The sequence below is a fragment of the Sus scrofa genome, chromosome 9 (assembly GCF_000003025.6).
Source record: "Sus scrofa isolate TJ Tabasco breed Duroc chromosome 9, Sscrofa11.1, whole genome shotgun sequence".
NCBI lineage: Eukaryota > Metazoa > Chordata > Mammalia > Artiodactyla > Suidae > Sus > Sus scrofa.
The window spans coordinates 68,064,827-68,084,543 of record NC_010451.4 but is presented as its reverse complement, the minus strand read 5'-3'; the positions used below and the strand labels follow the sequence as shown (position 1 = coordinate 68,084,543).

Below are 19,717 nucleotides of genomic sequence, written 5' to 3'. Positions count from 1 at the left end.
CTCTTCTGAGGAAGCACCTGCCATACAGCCAAAATGTGTGCTATAATTTTCCCCCCATCCTTCACCGAGGAAGCTTAAAGTCATTTTCAGGGTTGGAAATAAAAAGGTTTCAGAATTATAAATAAAGATGAAAATATAGAAATAGGTATAAATGCATTATTTTTCATAAAATGAAATATTGCATCATCTTGTATCTTACATAAAACATTTTATCTTATATAAAACATTACTTATATCTCTGTTTATATATAAAATATTTATATCATGTAAAACATGTTATTTGGTCATCTGACTTTCTTCAGACAAATATATGTATATTATATGTTTAAACTAATCATCCTTGTATGTCATTAAGTCCTTCTCCATGACAACTTTTTTATGGCTGAAAAAAATTCCAGCGTATGGATATATTTTCTTCTAATTCTTTTTTTTTTTTTTTGTCTTTTTTTTTGTTGTTGTGTTGTTGTTGTTGTTGTTGTTGTTGCTATTTCTTGGGCCGCTCCCGCGGCATATGGAGGTTCCCAGGCTAGGGGTTGAATCAGAGCTGTAGCCACCAGCCTACGCCAGAGCCACAGCAACGCGGGATCCGAGCCGCGTCTGCAACCTACACCACAGCTCACGGCAACGCCGGATCATTAACCCACTGAGCAAGGGCAGGGACCAAACCCGCAACCTCATGGTTCCTAGTCGGATTCGTTAACCACTGCGCCACGACGGGAACTCCATTTTCTTCTAATTCTGCATGGCTATTTTACATCCTCAGGGAATTCTCTGTAATCATTTTTAACATACCTCTTTCCTTACAGTAAGTTATTTCCAAACCATATTTTGAAACATGCAGTGCATTTTGCTTAGTTTAATATGTGTACTATTATAAAGTGTGCTGCAACAAAAAATTTACAATGAGCTACTTGTAAAAAATCTGTTTACTTTCTAAGTATAAATTCTAAGAAGTGGGTCAAAATATAAGCCCATTTTAAGGCTTATATTACATGATGACTCTCAAGAGTGTTCATTGAACCTTTGGTGCATGAAAGTGTTGATTCCTCCACAGCTGCATCCACCTTGGAGAGCATCAACTTAAAAATCTTTACTAATTGGCTAAGCAGAATGATTATTACACTGGGGTTCATTGAACCAACATAATTCCAAACTAATTGAAATAAAAATAAAGTTTGAAGGCTTTTATGCATTTCTGCTCTCAGATTCAGAAAAGGTACAACCCGGGATGAGGACGAACTTAAGAAAACAGTTGTTAGAAACCCACAGATATGTTTGAGAATATGCAACTCTCTTCTGCTATTTAAAGGATAGAATGCAAAAATAAAGCTTTTTATAACTCCATGGGAAAACTAAGAATTTATTAGTAAAGGTACTAGGAAAGAATATATCAACTCACTCTCACAAGTAGGTGGGTCATTATCCCAGATGACAGAATTGCCTGAGATGACACATGTAGCTGAGGATTGGCCAATAAGTCGATACCTAAAGGCAAAGAATAATGGATATTATATTCCAAATAAACACTTAATCCTGCTTAAATTGCTACTTATAAGAGACTACAATCTTGGACTATTCAGAAGGACAATTTCCATTTGTCTAATACTGCCGTTTTCCCAAGTTTTATGTCTTTATTGGGGCTTAAACATTTTCTTCTTCATGCCTTCTAAACTGGATGAGATCTCCCTTCTTTATTACCTTAAGGTGCAGATACACCTCAGATAAATGAAATTCATCAAGCTAGAACCAAAGGAAGTCCAAACAGGATAAAACAGTTAAACTCATATTTCATATTTTAAATGCTAAAGACAGAAACTTTCAATTAGTTATGTCACAAGCTATTCAAAGCATGCTATAAAATTTGGAAAAATCAATGACACTTATTTTAATGTCAACTGAGATTCTCTATAGTCAGGGAATGTTGGGCTGAACAACTCATGAAAATTGGTGGCTAGAAGGGCCAAACTTTATACTAATACAAGTTAAGATGAATAATGTCAAATAACTATCAAGTGTTACTTTGGTATCACTGAGAACGTTGCCTTGTGAATATCTAAGAAACAAACTTCAAGCAGCTAAACACATTAAATAGAGATCAAATGAAGAGTGACAGCAGTGTATGTTCTTGAAGAAACTTGAAGCACTCTTACATTGAAGTAGTGATTGTATTGTATTCATTAATGTCTTCAGTATTATTTTCAGTTTTTTTAATGTCATCATGACACCACCAAACATGAAAATATTCTAGACAGCATTGCAAACACACATACCCACAACCAATGCATTAAAGGAGGGCTGCAGTCTTTCCACTGTATGTGTACCTCCTCCTGCCTTTTTGCCACAGGAACAAAGAAACATGGGGACTCCTCTGGATTTTGATTTTATAAACATTCTTTTTTCCTTTAATGGCCCTACCTGCAGCACATGGAAGTTCCCGGGCTAGGAGTCAAATCAGAGCTGCAATTGCCAGCCTACACCGCAACCACAGCAACACCAGATCCAAGCTACATCTGTGACCTACACCACATCTTGCGGCAATGCTGGATCCTCACCCACTGATTGAGGCCAGGGATTGGACCCATGTCCTCACAGAGAAAATGTGGGGTTCTTACCCAGATAAGCCACAATGGGAACACCCACAAAGATTATTCCTTAAGGTGGTCTTTTTGATTTTATATTTTTTTATTGGAATAAAAAATGGTGAAGCAAAGTTCTAACTTGAGTTGGCATATACTATGGTTTAGCGTGGCAGAAATGAACACATCATGAATCAAAACACAACTTTGTATTCACTGGTTAAAGATGACAGCAGGAGAATGTTTTCACTTATTAAATCGTCTCCCAAAGTAGATAAAACAATTGAGCAAATATTAGCCAGATCTCTTCGCTTTCAGGCTATTTAGAAATAGAGCATAGAGGTAAGACTCAAGCTACGTGATTTAAAAGGAATCCAGAATTTTTATATCCGTTTCAGTCTGAAGTCTTTACATCCACCTTAACTTTCAGGGTCTTCTGGGCAAAAGAAAACTGTGGAGTCATATGGCTAAGTTAGGGTTCAGAAAAAGCCATGACCATTTCATTACCAGAAACCAAATGCAGTCTATAAGTAAACATATCTAGACATTTGAGAATCTTCTACCGATATCCAAGAGTGGGACAGTGAGGACCTTGGATTTTTGTGTCATTTTCATTTTTCTTCTTTTTTAATCTAGCATACATGAACCCATTAGATAAGTTAGGGAAAAAAAGAGAAAAAACAAAACCCTGTGAATTAGTTGGGTTAGGACATTGAATTGACTGGTAGGAAGACCCTCCTTTAGGTAACTTTTTTTTTAAGATAGTCATAGATCAATATGCAGTTGTAGGAAACAATACAGAGAGATCCCAGGTACCCTTTACTCAAATTGTCCCATTGATAACATCTTGCAAAACTAGAGTATAATATTAAAACCAGAATTTTGACATAGATACAGTCTACCAATTTTATTCAATTTTCCACAGTTTTATTTGCACTAATTTATGTGTTTGTATGCATGCATATGCATGTGTATTTATATCTATGCAATTTTATTTTATTTATTTATTTATTTTTGTCTTTTCTAGGGCCGCGTCCACGGCATATGGAGGTTCCCAGGCTAGGGGTCGAATCAGAGCTGTAGCTGCCGGCCTTCGCCACAGCCACAGCAACGCCAGATCTGAGCCATGTCTGCAATCTACACCACAGCTCACGGCAATGCCAGATCCTTAACCCACTGAGCAAGGCCAGGGATTGAACCCGCAACCTCATGGTTCCTAGTCAGATTCATTAACCACCGAGCCACAACGGGACTTCCTATCTATGCAATTTTAATAGACACTTTGTAAGAGCAGTTCACAGCAAGGTTGACCAGAAGGTACAGGGATTTACCATATAATCCCTTGCCCTGACACATGCATAGTTCCCATATTTTCAGTGGATTTACCATTTTACATTCCTGTCAGCAATATGTGAGTAATTCAGTTCCCTCTACATCTGTGCTAGGCATTGGGCATTTTCACTATTTTTTATTGTTGCCATTCAGATAGGTGTGCAATATTGTCCCACTGTTGTTTTAATTTTCTTTTCCTAATGGCTAATGAGGTTGCATATCTTTTTATATGCTTATTTTCCGTCTGTATATTCTCTTTAGTGAAACGTCTGTTCATGTCTGTACTGGGTTTAATAGTGTGTTCCTGATTTATGTCCACTTGAAACCTCACAAATGTGTTATGAGATGTTAAGATGTTAAGATGAGGCCACACTGGGTTAGGGTGAGCCCTCTACACAATGACTGGTGCCCTCAGGAAGAAGAGGGGTATTTGGACATGGAGACACACAGAAGGAAGATGATATTAATACATACAGAGGTGAAGCCATGGGAGGACAGAGGCAGAGAATGGAGTGATTGTGTCTACAGCCAAGTTATACCAAGGATGGTTGTCGACCACCAAAAGCTAAGATAAAATCATGGAACAGATTCGGTAGGAAGCAAACCCACTTATACCTTGATTTAATACTTGTTTGATTTTATTCTTAATTTGCTGTGCGTTTTTATCATGAATTCCTGTTGGATTTTGTCAAATGCATTTTCTGAGTCAGTCGATGTGAGCAAATTGTTTTTATTCTTTGGCCTGTTTTTACGGTTGGTTATATTGATTGATTTTTGAATGTTGAATCCACCTTGTATACCTGGAATAATTCCCACTATGGTCATTATATGCAGTTCGTTTTAGACATTGTTGGGTCTGATCTGATAATATTTTACAGATGCAAACAAATCATCAGTAAAGTATTAGCAAATCAAATCCAATAGTGTATAAAATGAATCATATACGTGACCAAGAGGGATTTATTTCAAATATACAATGACTATTTTTACAGCTTATGGCAATGCCAGATCCTTAACCCACTGAGCAAGGCCAGGGATCGAACCCACATCTTCATGGATACTAGTCGGGTTTGTTAACCACTGAGCCATGAGGGGGATTCCACTAGTTTTTTGAACATCATATCATTGAAATTAATTTTACTGTTATTGCTACTTTCTATTTTTCACTTGGGTTATTTTGCATGTATTGTAAGTAAGCAATAAGTAATAAAACAGACTAAAAGTTAAAAAATTAGGTCTCCCTATTTCTTTCCTAAATTGGCTGTCTTAAGCCAAGGGTATGTCCACAGCCAGATGCCTGTTTTGTCTGTACTTCCAGAGAGCCGTTATAACAATTAAGATTTTCCCATCCACATCTGCTTCATTACCCCAAACAAACGACTCTTTCCTACTTTTTCCTGAATCCAACATTTCTAGCTCTTATTGCTTTAAATTATTCTTAACTCAAAAGATATGTATATTGGTGTTTTTTGCATTTACTTCTTTAGAATGCTCGCCCTTCCCATCTAATGAGTGAGTACTTGGTTTTAGGGGCATTAAGTTAGTGTGCAAAGACCACCCCCACCTCTCCAATTTCTAGCATGGATACAGGTTTTTCCTATTTTTTCCAATGTTTGTTTAGTTGTTTCAAAGGTAGTTAAAAGCCTGGATTCAAGTCACCACCTCTACTTAGAAATCTTATTGCTATGTTTTCAATGGACAGGTGGTTTGACTTTCCTTTCTGAGACTCCTGTTTAGAGACTGGTGTTACAATTCTGGAAGTGTCACCTCAAACAGTGTTACTGCCAACTCACCCGTCATTGCAAAAGTAATGAACAGTTGATCCAAACTGCATGTCTTTGTCTATCTCCATTTTGCCATTTACGAGTTCTGCAAGAGTTCCACATGTTTTACCTATCAGAAAGAAGCAGAATAGGGGGATCACATGTAGAATACTCTGAACTTCTGTTAGTACATAAGGTCCCAACCTGGCAATAGCTTACTGAAGAGTATTTGTAGTTCCACAGACTTTGTCACCTTGAGGAAATTCACAAGACTGCCTCCAGATCAGCCATCACGAAGCACCACTTTCAAAAATACCTCCCTTCCAGATCTGTCTTATCTTCCTATTGCATCTCTCAGAAAAATGTGAACTTCGTTTATCACTAAAGTGCTTACTCTGTAATCTAACCAGTATAGATCAAAAGTCTTGACGTCTGGGATTCTATCCATATCTACACTTTTCTTTGCTGAGTTATTCGTTACTTAGTTTCAGTTGTGAAAATGGGACACCCCTAGTGATTGGAGATTTTCCCTTAATTGTGCCTTGTGATGGTCATTTCTCATGCAATGAACTTGTAATGACAATGCTAGGAACTCAAAGCAGTAGGAAGATATGACCTATAAGAATAATTCAGGATTCTCATACTAAGGGAAGTAAGTCAGAAAGAGAAGGACAAATCCCATATGATATCACTTATATGTGACATCTAAAATGTGGCACAAATGATCCTATCAGCAAAACGGAAACAGATCAGGGACATGGAGAGCAGACTTGTGTTTCTCAGGGGGAAGTGGGGAGGGAGTGGGATGGATGGGGTCTTTGGGGTTGGTAGATGCAGACTACTACATTTAGAATGGATAAGTAATGGGGTCCTACTGTACAACACAGGGAACTATGTCCTATCTCTTGGGTTAGAACATGATGGAAGACAGTATGAAAAAAAAAGAATGTGTACACATTTCTGCATGCATAGATATGTATGTATGAGCTAGTCACTTTGCTGTACAGCAGAAATTAAAGGAACATTGTAAATCAACTATACTTTATTTATAATTTTTTTCTATCTTTTTAGGGCCACGCCCAGGGCATATGGAAGTTCCCAGGCTAGGGGCTGAATCGGAGCTGTAGCCAGCGGCCTACACCACAGCCACAGCAATCAGAATCTGAGCCACGTCTGTGAACTACACCATAGCTCATGGCAACGCAGGATTCTTAACCCCCTGAGCGAGTCTAGGGAGCGAACCCCATTCTCATGGATACTAGCCAGGTTTGTTAGCACTGATCCATGACGGGATCTCCTAGATCACCTGTAATAAAAAAAATTTTAATGTAAAATAAAAAGAATAACTCTCAGGAGTTCCCAATGGCCTAGTGGTTAAGGATTTGGCTCTGGTTAGATCCTGTGCCTGGAAACTTCTACATGCCATGGGCACACACATACACACACAAAGAACTCTCACATCTATTGTACCTTAGGTCAAGTTGCCATGACATCTGTCTTTGTTCCAAAGTTTATCTGATAGATTTTTGACTAATGTAGAGGAGTCCTCAATCCAGAGTTACTTACGTTTACAGTTGCCTTCAGGGATTGACCAGAAAGAGTTTTTCTGGCAGGTAATAGAGAATATTCTGCTGTAGTAACCAGGGCGGCATTTATATTTCAGAGATGTCCCAATGGGAAACTCATCTTTGTCAATCAGCTTTGTAGGCATGGCAAATGGAAGCTGTCTCGGAGCTTGGCACTGACCTGGAGACCATAGTAACATCAAAGTTAGTGGAGAAACTTCTATCTCTTTTTTTTTCTTTAATATGCTTCATAGACGTAGCAATCACCACTGTTGGAAGTCTGTTGGCAAGTCAATTATTCCAAACAAGAAAATTTTAGCATTTGCTTTGTGTACAAAGCTCGACAACTAAAGCTTTATGCTATGAAAACACATTTTTAAAAAATGCATATTTTAAATATATTAGACTTAGTTACTTCCCCTTAAGATCTCATAGGTTAAAGTTAAAATAATAAAAATGACATTTTGAGTCAATCAATATGTAATCAAGAAGATATATCTGCTGGAAAAATATAATTTTAATGAAGTTTTAGAAATCTCTTTTCTTCCGTTTTTTTTTTTTTTTTTTTTTAATCTCCTGTGCCTCCTGCACTCTCTACTAATTAATTCAAATAATGGAGGATGGATTGAGACCAATCAATTAATTAGTTTTGAAAGAACCAACTTTTGGCTTTGTTGATTTACTCTTATCTTCATCTCATCTTTCCTGCAATTTTTTTGAGTTTACCTGCTGTTCTTTTTTTGAGAATAAATTTCTTGAGATGATTACTTAGACCTTATTTTCAGCTTTTCATAGTTTCTATATTAAGCATTCAGACTATTACTTTTATTCCAAGCATAGATTTAGCCATATTATACAAATTGTGTCAAATTTTCTTTTCTTTTTCTTTTCAAAATACTTGATAGTACCATTGTAGTTTTTTCATTGACTCATGGTTTCCTTAGAAATGTTCTGTAGAATTTGCACACATTTGAGGAATGTTTTTAGCTAAATATTTATTATCAAGTTTTGAGATTGACTGACATTGTTTTATGGCTCATTATATGATCAACTGAGATAACTGTGTGTGTATCTATTTGTAAAAAATGTGTGTCTACGGTAATGGGTACAATGCTCTGGGTATGTCAGTGAGACCCCAATCTGTTCATCATATTTGTTTAAGTCTTCTCGATAGTTACTGATTTGTGGGGGGGTCTGTTTATTCTACCAGATACTAAAGGAGTGTGTTAAAATGTTCCATCTGTTACACATTTGTCTTTTCTTTTCCTAACTCTGTCCATTTTTTTTACTTTAGATGTATTTTTTCAACATTTTTATTTAGGTACAGTAATATACACATATATGTATTTTTTACATATATTTTTATTATATTTTCTGGTAGATAGACTCATTATTAGAAAATATCTCTCTTTAATAATGAATCTTGACTCAAATTTTATTTTGCCTACTTTATTTATAAGGCGAATAAATAAATTTGTAGAGTTAATCCTCAATATATCTATAATTATTTTAAATATAAACACAAAATAATAATTTAAAGACAAAGATGGTCATAATGCCACATTCGCCAAATCAGCTTTCTTTTGGTTTCTTTTTGCATAGTACAATTTCTTCCTATATTCAACCAATCCACCTCTGAAGATGTATATTGTACATTTTGTATGAACCATATAGTTTTAATTTTAATTTTAATTTTATATATTTATTTGTCTTTTTAGGGCCACACTCACATCATATGGAGGTTCCCAGGCTAGGAGTTGAATTGGAGCTGTAGCTGCCAGCCTACATCACAGCCACAGCAACAACAAATTCATGCCGAGTCTGCAACCTACACCACAGCTCACGGCAACACTGGATCCTTAACCCACTGAGCAAGGCCAGGATTGAAACTTCATCCTCATGGATACTAGTCAGGTTCGTTTCTGCTGAGCCACAATGGGAAGGCCTAGATTTTATTTTTAATTAATTATGATAGAGGTTCCCAACCTACACAGTTCATAGTGTTCTTAGGGTCTCAGTAGTTTTTTCACATCATTATTAGCCCCCAGAGAAATACTTGACAATTTTATTTATTAAGTAGTTAGGCCCAAACAACTTAATAGTTCTTGTGCTCACCAAATTCTTAATAATGGAATGTCAAACACAGTTCAACTTCCCAAACTTTGGACTCAGACTGTGAATGGCCACCTAATTTCCTTTCACATTAATTTTCCTTTGATAAAAGTTGTGCCTTTTATATTTATATGCTTTTTAAAAGTATCTATTTTCTCAATAGACGTTAAATATGCATATTAGATATGCATAAGATGAAGGCAAGAAATCCCATGATTTTTGCTCCTTTAAATGAGTCCTTAGTCCAAATACATAGCACTCGATTACAAGCACTCTGTGCATATTTGCTATGATGAAGAGATGAATCATGAATTACCTATAAGACTCAGTCTTATCATTAGTCAATGCTTCTGAAATGGAGCAGGACACAACGGTCCTTCCCCTCTATATCCTCTGTCTGTCTTTTTCTTTGGAAAAACTTTAGTCAAAGAGTAAATTAATCAGAGAAGTAAGAAAATACAGGAGCAAAGGAAAGCAAACAGGACAAAATAATAATAGTTTAGTCATTAAACAAAGTCAAGGACATTTAGTTTCTCCTCAAGGACTATAGATAATATTCTGAGCCACATCCTTTGAGCTGTTTTGCAGATACTGAAACCCTGCCAGGTGGAAGAAGTTAACTGCATGATGACCAGGGTGTAGCCTTAGCATAAGCTGCCACAATTCCAAGAACTAGCCTCAAAGAAATGGGAACAAATTGACTCTGGAATTTAAAATTAACACTACTTAAAACAACCAAGATGACATTGATATGACCACAACGTGGCCAATTTCAAGACGAGTATCAGAACTGACTGTGCAGTTTTTGGATATTGTCCCCTCCCTCCACCTATACACCCCTAAAACTCCCCCATCCTTTTTTTTATGGCCACATCTGTGGCATATGGAAGTTCCCAGGCCAGGGATCAAATCCAGCAATGCCAGATCCTTAGCCCACTGTGCCTGGCCAGGGATCAAACCCCCTCTACCACAGAGACAACGCTGGATCCTGCCATGGGGGTCACTCCTGAGACTCCTCTTTAAAATTCTTGCCCACTGGTTGTCAGGGGGAGCTAGCCTTTGGATAGGAGGTCCCCCTTCTGCATTCCCTGCAACACAGTTGCTTCCTTTCTACAAACCTTGCGTCTTGAATATTGGCTTTAGAGCCGCAACCAGCCAGAGGCCACTTTCAGTAGGATTTCTGTGTAGGAAGATTTTGAAGTTACTTGTCTAATTGTGACAGTTATATTAGATACAACTAGCTAACAAACTATGAATCTACCAATCTGAGCATGTGTAAACTGAAATAGATCACACATCACAAGGCCAACTGAAATGCCTCTCCTTTTTATTTTGCTTTTTTTTTTTTTTTTTTTTTTTTTGTCTTTTCTAGGGCCGCACCCGCGGCATATGGAGGGTCCCAGGCTAGCGGTCTAATCGGAGCTGTAGCCACCGGCCTACACCACAGCCACAGCAATGCGGGATCCGAGTCGCATCTGCAACCTACACCACAGCTCACGGCAACGCCGGATCCTTAACCCATCAAGCAAGGCCAGGGATCGAACCCGCAACCTCATGGTTTCTAGTCAGATTTGTTAACTACTGAGCCACAAGGGGAACTCCCTTATTTTGCTTTTTATACACCAGGAAATTAATGAGATCTGACCCGAGGACCCAGTGAGATTGCCAAAGTCTGCCCAGTGAGATTGTCTGTGTTAAACAAGGTCCTAGTAATGCCAGTGTGCTAATTTTTATCTAAAATAAAAATCCCCATTAAATGTCCTTTAGAATCCTTTCTTTCTTTTTGGTTTTTTTTTTTTTTTTTTTTTTTGGATTTACTCATTGAGCACTGTTAAAGCCAACATTTCCCATTCCTGACCATGGCAAAACAACCCACTCCATAAAAACAATCACTCCTTCCACCCAGCCTTTTCTGAGATATCTCCCTTTTCAGTTATCCCATGGCCTTCAGGGCAGCTTCCTAGTCACAGTTTTGGAATCCCTGTGGGGATTTTCAGGTTATGAAATGCTGTCACATACACTACCTCATCAATTTTTACAATAAGCCTCTCAGCAACTGTCAATTACGTTCATTTTTTGCATGTGGACTTTCAAAGTCAGGGGGGTTAATTGACTTGCTGGGTCCAAGGCTCCCAGCTAGTAAGTAGCAGAGGCTGGAAAAACTAGAATTCTGGCCTTCTAATTAAGGAGATTTCATTATCCCCTGCCACCATACTTCTCTATGCGTACACCTTAGAGGCATAGCTCTCACATTTCTTTCAAATGCCACAGTGTTGTGCACTCTCCCCATTCCATCAGCATTTTTTTAAAGTCTAAATTACTTTGACGAGTAAATTACTAGATAGTTTAAGGTGTTTCACTTTTCGAGGTTATTATGATAACCTTAGTAAATATTTTTTTTGCAATTAATAGTGTCTGGGATTAAACTATAACAGTAACTTAATAAACCCAGGCAAGCTGCAAAAACATTGCAGTAAGAAAGGGACCAGATACAAAGTGCACAAAAATTTTAAGCACAGATTGCTTAATTTAGTTTGCATGCTTTTCTTTTGAAAATAAAGCTTTAGATTTTATCCCCTTTCTTCAACTGACAGGTTCCTTTATGATATCTGAGGAGATAAAATATCAATAACAACTTCTGTGAAATTTGGTTTTCCCTTTTCCTTCTCTCTCTTAGAAGGCACAAATAATGAATGCAAAATGTCTAATGACAGTAGAGAGCAAATTCAGTTGTTAAGAAGAGGTTGTACCCAAAAGGAAGAAAAAAAAAAAGACTGTCACTTCAGACATTAAGTAAGCACTTAAGACTTCTAGGGAATCTAAAAATAAGAAGAGAAGCATTCTAATCAAAGGTATTTACCTATTTGAAGTTACAAGGAAGGAAGGGAGGATGGGGCCCCAACATTTTCATAAGTTATAATAGGCTTTGCTTTGTTCTAAACAGTTGACTAAAATGCACCCCTATCCTACCTGCAATGAGTCACACTGAGAGTTCTGCAGCTTGACTAGCTCTTCTAATCCCAGGCACCTGGGAGCTGTCTTAACGTAGGTGCTCAATAAATGCACTTTAATGATGGTGTAAGTGGGGTGAGTATACCCCGTTGCAAGGCATTTTTTCAGGTGATAGCTGCGCCCCTTGGACTGCTGGTCTGAACACTCTAATGAACAAAGGGTTGATGAAGTCATGGCAATAGAAAGTGGTTAAGTGGCAGGCACTGTGTAGGACCTTTGACACACTTTATGCCTTTTAGCAGCAAGCTGGTGAAGTACAGGTATCGGTATTTCCAGATGTGGAAACACCTGTAGTAACTTTCCTCACCATCAATGTGTTGCTAGGATTAGAACCCAAGTTTGTCTAATTTCTACTCCCCCACCCCCATTTTCCCCTATTAGCGGCACACTCTGCTACAGCCAGTCTTGTTATTACCCAAAAGCTAGGAATTCCGTGCAGCCTCTGTTCAGCATCTGCACCCTCCTCTGCTGTGGGCACAACCTAAGCCACCGCAGAGGGGAATTCGATCAATGCCACCAAGGGTCCCAGGACACAGAAAGGATCCCAGAGCCGACCTGCTTTCTCGCGCGTTTAGCCCACGGAGAGCAACACCTCAAGACACCAGCACCAGCGCTGCTGTGCCCGCTGCGCCCTGGCTGCTTCGTCCGCGGAGCCCACTCCCACGCCCGCCCCGACTCTCACCCCAGGCTGCTGGCAGCGCGAGTAGCACCAGAATCCCCAGGAGGGCTCCGTGGCAGCAGGAGACAGGGAGCGCCGGCGGCCTCTGAAACTCCGGGCTCCTCAAAGAAGAGCTTCCCATCCTCCCTAAGCGCTTCGAGTAACCAAATGCGACCTCAGGGAAAACAGAAGTCAGGGCAAAGCGCAGCAGCGGAGAGAAGGACCCCACCTCCGGCTCCGTGCCCAGATGTAGGCAGCGGGGCGGGGGTTCCGGGACAAAAAAAAAAAAAAACTTTTGACCACAACTTCCCCTTGGTGGGAGGTCTCGTTTACTCCCAATTTGCATTTTTTAATAGGTTTTCGCCCCCCTGGAGACCACCTTAGAGATCCAGGTACGGGGCGGGGGGGGGGGGGGGGCGGGGAACGGGACCTCTGGCAATGCTTAGAGCTCCTTGATGTGTTCCCAGTGTGAAGATGGGCAGTTCCAGACGTAGGCATGGATTCTCACGGCTTTGCTTCTATACACGGCTGCAGGACTTTTTCTTTTCTTCAGAATCCGTGTGGATAGGTCAGCTAATGAAATTGAGCTAATGACAGCTGCAGGCAAACAGCTAAAGTGTACAATCAATGTGAAGAACCAATTTCTTTCTTTCTTTCTAGCCACACGTGCAGCATATGGAGGTTCCCAGGCTAGGGGTCAAATCGTAGCTGCAGCTGCTGGCCTACACCACAGCCACAGTAACGCTGGATCCCAGCGTGTCTGAAGCCTACACCACTGCTCATGGCAACTATGGATCCTTCACCCACTGAGCAAAGCCAGGGATTGAACCTACGTCCTCATGGATACTAGTCAGATTTGTTTCCACTGAGACACAGTGGGAACTCTCAATTTCTTTTTGTTGAATTGAGACACCAAGCCATTGATAGATTTTTTTTTAAAGAGAATGACTTAATCAGATTTGCATTTTTAAAAGTATAATTATATCTGTAGTATAGAGACTGGATTGGAATAAGTAGTGTATAGAGAGACTAGCAAGGAAGCTTTTACCATCATCCTGGTGAGATTTGGTGGTGACTTCGACTGGGGATAAAGTAGACAATTAAGAGAGATGTTAGGAATGGAATGAAAAAAAAATTGCTCGAGTATTGAATTTTGGTTACTTCCTTTCTGAAAGGTAGTGGTGAGAAAAAGATGGGAATCAATAGGAGTTCTCTTGCGTCTCAGTGGGTTAAGGATTGGGCCTTGTCACTGCAGCAGCTTGGGTCACTACTGTGGCAAGTGTTCCATCCCTGGGCAGGGAACTTCCACAAGCTGGGTGCCACCAAATAAATAAATAAATTGGAATCAATAGTTAGCCCCAGGATTCAAAATTAATATTAGTGCTGTTGTTTGAAATAAGAAATATGAGGGGGGGCATGTTTGGAGAGGGGGTTAAGAATTCAAAGGCGAGAGAAATGGAGGTGTGTGGTAGGCAGAATAATGGCCCCCAAGATGTCCCTGTCCTAATCCACAGAACCTGTGACAGGTGCAAGGGGGATTTTTGCAGGTATAGTTAAATTAAGGATTTTGAGATGGTAAGATCATCCTTTATTATCTAGGTAGGCAACCTAAACACGGGGTTCTTAGAAGAGAAAGGCAGCAGACCAGAGTGGCAGAAGGCAATGTCTGATGCAGAGACTGTAGTGATGCTGTCCTAAGCCAAGTAATGCCAGCTACCTACAGGAGCTGGAAGAGGCAAGGAATGGATTCTCCCCTGAAGCTTGCAGAAGGAGTCATTCCCACCTTGGTCTAGTCCAATACTAAGTTTGGACTTCTGACTTCCAGGATTGTTTAAAAATATATGCACGTTGTTTTAAGATTCGAAGGAAGTTGTTATAGAAATAACAGGGAAATAATATGAAGGAGAGAAGGTAGCGTGGTGAAGAGAAAGTGTCCAAGGTTCTTTTGATTTTTAACCAAGAAAGCTCTGTGGTCATGGGACAAATGGAGCTTAGTGAGGGCCAGGAGGTGTGGGAATGTTCTAGGGGAAGGCTGAGAATCTAGGGAGCTTGTCGATTATGAAGCTCGACTTCTAGAAAGTCCTGGCAAGAAGCCTTTAGAAAAGGAAATGAACAGAAGAGGGTGAAAAAAAATCTCAGGAATTGGTGGGTCTGTTAAGGGAGAACATACACAATAAACAATAGGAAGATCAGAATAGAAACATGTGAACCGTATTCATCCAAATGTTTAAAATTTTTTTGTCCTTCTTTTCAAGTCTCAGCTCTTACCCTTACTAGTTGAGAAAGGGCAGTGTCCCAAAGGCCAGATATTATTTTTTTTTTTTATTTTCCATCAGTGTCCATTAGGCTCTATTGCAAGAAATATCTATCACATTACTTGCCACACCTTCTTTTTAATACCCTAATACCACTCTACCAAGCAGTGGTATTAAAGATATTCTCAACAGAGCAGTGGAAGAAAAAGCCAGATAGTGTAGGCTGTGGAAATGGGGGTAGGCTTACATCACTTCTATCAGAATGTGTCACTCATTACCATTTCTTTATGCACTAATTTCCTGGCATCTTCTCTATTCCCTTGAAGACTTTAGCGCCTAGCTCATGAAAAATTTCTCTAGCATTACTCCTGTCATTTCCTTAGTGATTTGGTAATCACAGTGATGGTATTTTCCAGATAATTGGACTTTAGTTTGACCTCTTCTCTGTCAATGATCTTGTTCTTCACGCTACTCTGCCCCTTATGCCCATGGCCATACCTTAAACCCTAGCATCATCAGTAACTGCAATCCCTTCTTAATTTTGACCATCCTACTGTCCAGCTAGCAATCCTCTCCTTCTTGTTCAGCTCTAGTACTTTGAATCCCATAATCTTTGTAGCTCTCAGTACCTACAACCCATTGATCTTTCAGTCTCAACTCCTCTTAGTGTCCTCACCTTCATCCTTACCAGGTTGAATTCCACGATCCATCATTATAATCACTAGCTTGCATACAACATTGGCTTCCTTGCCCTTCTCTCACTTTATCATATTTATTAGACAAACAATCTTGATTAGACTCAGTTATCCATAATTCTGCCCCTGTATCATGAAGCAGAATGTGTCTGAAGAGAAACACAGATTTGTGATGACTTCATTTGAAGTGGACCTTTGTAATGCTGCCTGGTGTTCTTACTCTAGCTGCCTAGTCCACTTACTCTCTCATTCTTTGAAATGACTATTTCAAATTTTTTATTTTGACATTGACCTCTGACATCTCCTCCATCATTCTTAATCTCTGTGTATAGCATTGCTGCTTTTTTTTCCCCAAAGAAAATAGGAAAAAAATCAAATACAACTTCCACAAACCTCTCTCATCACTTAACCAAATGCCTGAATCTGGCTTTTGGAGCTTCCTTATCTCCTTCCTTATCTTCCTTATACTAATATGGTTATATTGTTCCATCTTTATCTAAGGCTAACTTTTCCAGTAGTGCACTAAAATCTATTTCTCATTTGTGCAAAACATCACTCGAGGAATCCCCCTCTTTCTGGAGTATCATCATTTCCCCCTTTCTATTGGAAAACAAATTTCTCCAAATGCAATGGGCACAGTCCCCCTTTGGTCTTTTCTTCACCCAATCTTCCTTTTGCTCGGAACACTTTCTGACTAGATATATGCAATGCCTACCTCTCTTATCTCCTTGAGTTTTTTTCTCAGATGTGACCTTCTCAACGTAGTCTTCCTTGGCCAATATTTACAACTGCACATCCATTCTGAACTTCCTTTCCTCTTTCTCTGCTTCATGTAATTTTTAAATTTTTACTTATTTTTTCTTTTTATTTCCATCTGACAGTCTGCTTATTCTCTCTTCACTAGAACAAAGGCTAAGTGAGGACATGTCTATTATCACTGCTATATCCCACAACTTGAAATAGTTATTAGCACACAAGAATGGTTTCCATAATTATTTGTTCAGTGAATGAATGTGAATGAAATGAACACATCAGCTGTGGTCAACCAATTTTTCAGAATATTTGGCATTAAATAGAAAGGAGATAATTTAAGAGAGAAGGCATGGATGTTTAGGGGTGGATTTATTTATTTTTCCCAGATGGAGGGTATGGTGGATATTTCTTGTTTCAACTGGGCCCTTTCTTCTAGAATTGGACCCCTAATTTTTCCCCTGGGAAATTCCCTCTTTCCCACACTTCCATGTGGTTTGGGTGGGGTATGATTTCTCAAATACAACACTATTGATGCATTGAACCAGACAATGCTTTGTTTTGGGGGATTGACCTGTGTGCACTGTAAAATGTTTAGAGGCATTTCTGGCCTCTACCCACTAGATGCCAGTAGTACTCCTCTCCTCCAGCTGTGACAACCACAGATGTCTGCAAAGATTGTCAGATGCCCTCTGGGTGTCAGGGAAGATGTGATTGCCCCACTTGAGAACAACTGAGGTAGATCAATCCTGTCCCCAGCTCCAAACCTGGGCAAGCAGCTTAGGCCTTGTCATCTGCTTATTTCACAGCCTTGACCCTAATAAGTGGATTCAGTTGAGGACATGTGGCCCTATTTGGACAAATCAGAAGGAAGGAAGGGACTTTTGAAGGAGAATCTCTTTAGGCTGGAATGCTAAGTTGACGAGATATGTGCTTGACATTGTCAGCAAATATTTTGCCAGTTTTTAGGGACTGTCTATCAGAGAATGAGGACAGCAAGAAAACAAAACAAAAAACAAACAAAAAGAGGAAATAGAACAGATTCCTGAGGATATGAGCTGAATATTTAATTCTTGTTTTGAATGAAGCTAGCTGCACCCTTGGCCTTTTCTGATATATGATATAATAAAAACCCTTCTTGGTCTAAGCCAGTATGTGATGGATTTCTGTCACTTGCAACTGAATGGGTACTGGCTTGAACATGTTTGTTGGTGGAAAGAAGAAGCCAGTGATGAGAGAGAGTGTAACTAAAGGAGCAACATCCTGGAAGAAACAGAAAGGGATGAGAAGAGACCTAGAGTCTGTGCAAAGTGGTAGGTGGCAATGAGGATAAGGATGGGCTTGGAGGTGAAGGGAGAGGAAGTGGAGTTACTGGTGATATTTTCATCATCTGCTAAGATAAGGAAGGAGAATAGAGATGATGGTATAATAGAACAAATGGCTGGAGGTGCATGAACAGAGAAGTTGGAACAATGAAAATGGTACTGACTGTAAATGAATAAAAGATATCAAACAGCATGCCAGCTTCTGGTTATATATCCAAAAGAATTGAAAGGAAGGTCTTGAAGAGATATTTGTTAATCCAGGATCATAGCAGCATTATTCGCCATAGCCACAAGGTGAAAATAGCCCAAAAGTCCATAAACAGATAAGCAAAATATTGTACATGCAATGAAATATCCACTCTGGAAAAAATAATTCTGAACATGCTACAACCTCGAGGACATTAGACTAAGCAAAATAAATCAGTCACAGAAAAACAGATACTATGTGGTTCCACCTATATGAGGTATCTAAAGTAGCCAAATTCATAGAAATGGAAAGTAAAATGATGGTTGGCAGGGGCTGAAGGAAGAGGGGGATATGGAGTTACTGTTTAATGGATATAGAATTCCTTTTGTAAGATGAAAAAGTTCTGGAGGTCTGTTGCATAACGATGTGAACATTCTTAGCACTTCTGAACTGTACACTTAAAAAATGGTTAAGGTTGGAGTTCCCGTCGTGGCGCAGTGGTTAACGAATCCGACTAGGAACCATGAGGTTGCGGGTTCGGTCCCTGCCCTTGCTCAGTGGGTTAACGATCCGGCGTTGCCGTGAGCTGTGGTGTAGGTTGCAGACGCGGCTCGGATCCTGCGTTGCTGTGGCTCTGGCGTAGGCCGGTGGCTACAGCTCCGATTCAACCCCTAGCCTGGGAACCTCCATATGCCGCGGGAGCGGCCCAAGAAATAGCAACAACAACAATAACAACAACAACAAAAGACAAAAAAAAAAAAAATGGTTAAGGTTGTAAATTTCATATTACATGTTTTTTACCACAATTTTAAAAAAGATATCAAATATCATACATGTTTAGGAGACTATGGTGGAGGGTAGATTTGTCATAGCCAGTGAGATAGATTTTACTTTCTTAATAATTTAAATGCTGGAGCAGAGAAAATGGGCAGCTGGATCCAGGGTGTAGTCAGGGAGATGAAGGTGCTAGGGAAAAGCATAGGCTGAATAAATATTTAAAAAATCTTGAGGACAGATTTGAGTTTGTAGGCTGAGAGTTTGGCTAACATGAAAAAGTGGTGGGATCCAGAATGCATAAATGTTAATTAAATCAGGAACTCTAAAAACCATAAGACTATGTCTGTTAATCAAGAGTTCATTGACTGTAGAAAAAAATCGTATAAGGCAAATGTTTTTCTTTCTTTATTTATTTAAATGACTAATATACACATTACTAAAGTAACGTTTTACAAGCAATTACAGCTTCTGCCAAAACTTCCAAAGAAGCATTCAAAGCTTGGATTATACACCAAAACTGCAGAATTAAAAGTTGACTGTCATTTTTTTTCAAATGTGCAAATTGGAATTACTATGTGATTATGGAAAGGCAAAGTATACATTATGAGAAAAAACTCAAGTGGAAATAAAAGTGAAATATTTAAGCATATCAGAGAAATATGCTACTATTAAAATCAGACTTCTCAACAAATGTATACCATCATAACCAC

At 39.2% G+C, this 19,717-nt stretch overlaps 1 protein-coding gene across 1 annotated transcript in view; it reads right to left on the bottom strand.

Annotated features, from left to right (window-relative positions):
- The window catches only part of CR1 (complement C3b/C4b receptor 1 (Knops blood group)), a 106,490-nt gene that overhangs the window by 47,619 nt on the left and 39,154 nt on the right, over positions 1-19,717 (bottom strand). The window contains 3 exon segments of the mRNA XM_021063334.1: positions 1,400-1,485; positions 5,702-5,801; positions 7,238-7,417. Of these exon segments, the coding sequence (XP_020918993.1) occupies positions 1,400-1,485; positions 5,702-5,801; positions 7,238-7,417 (366 nt within the window).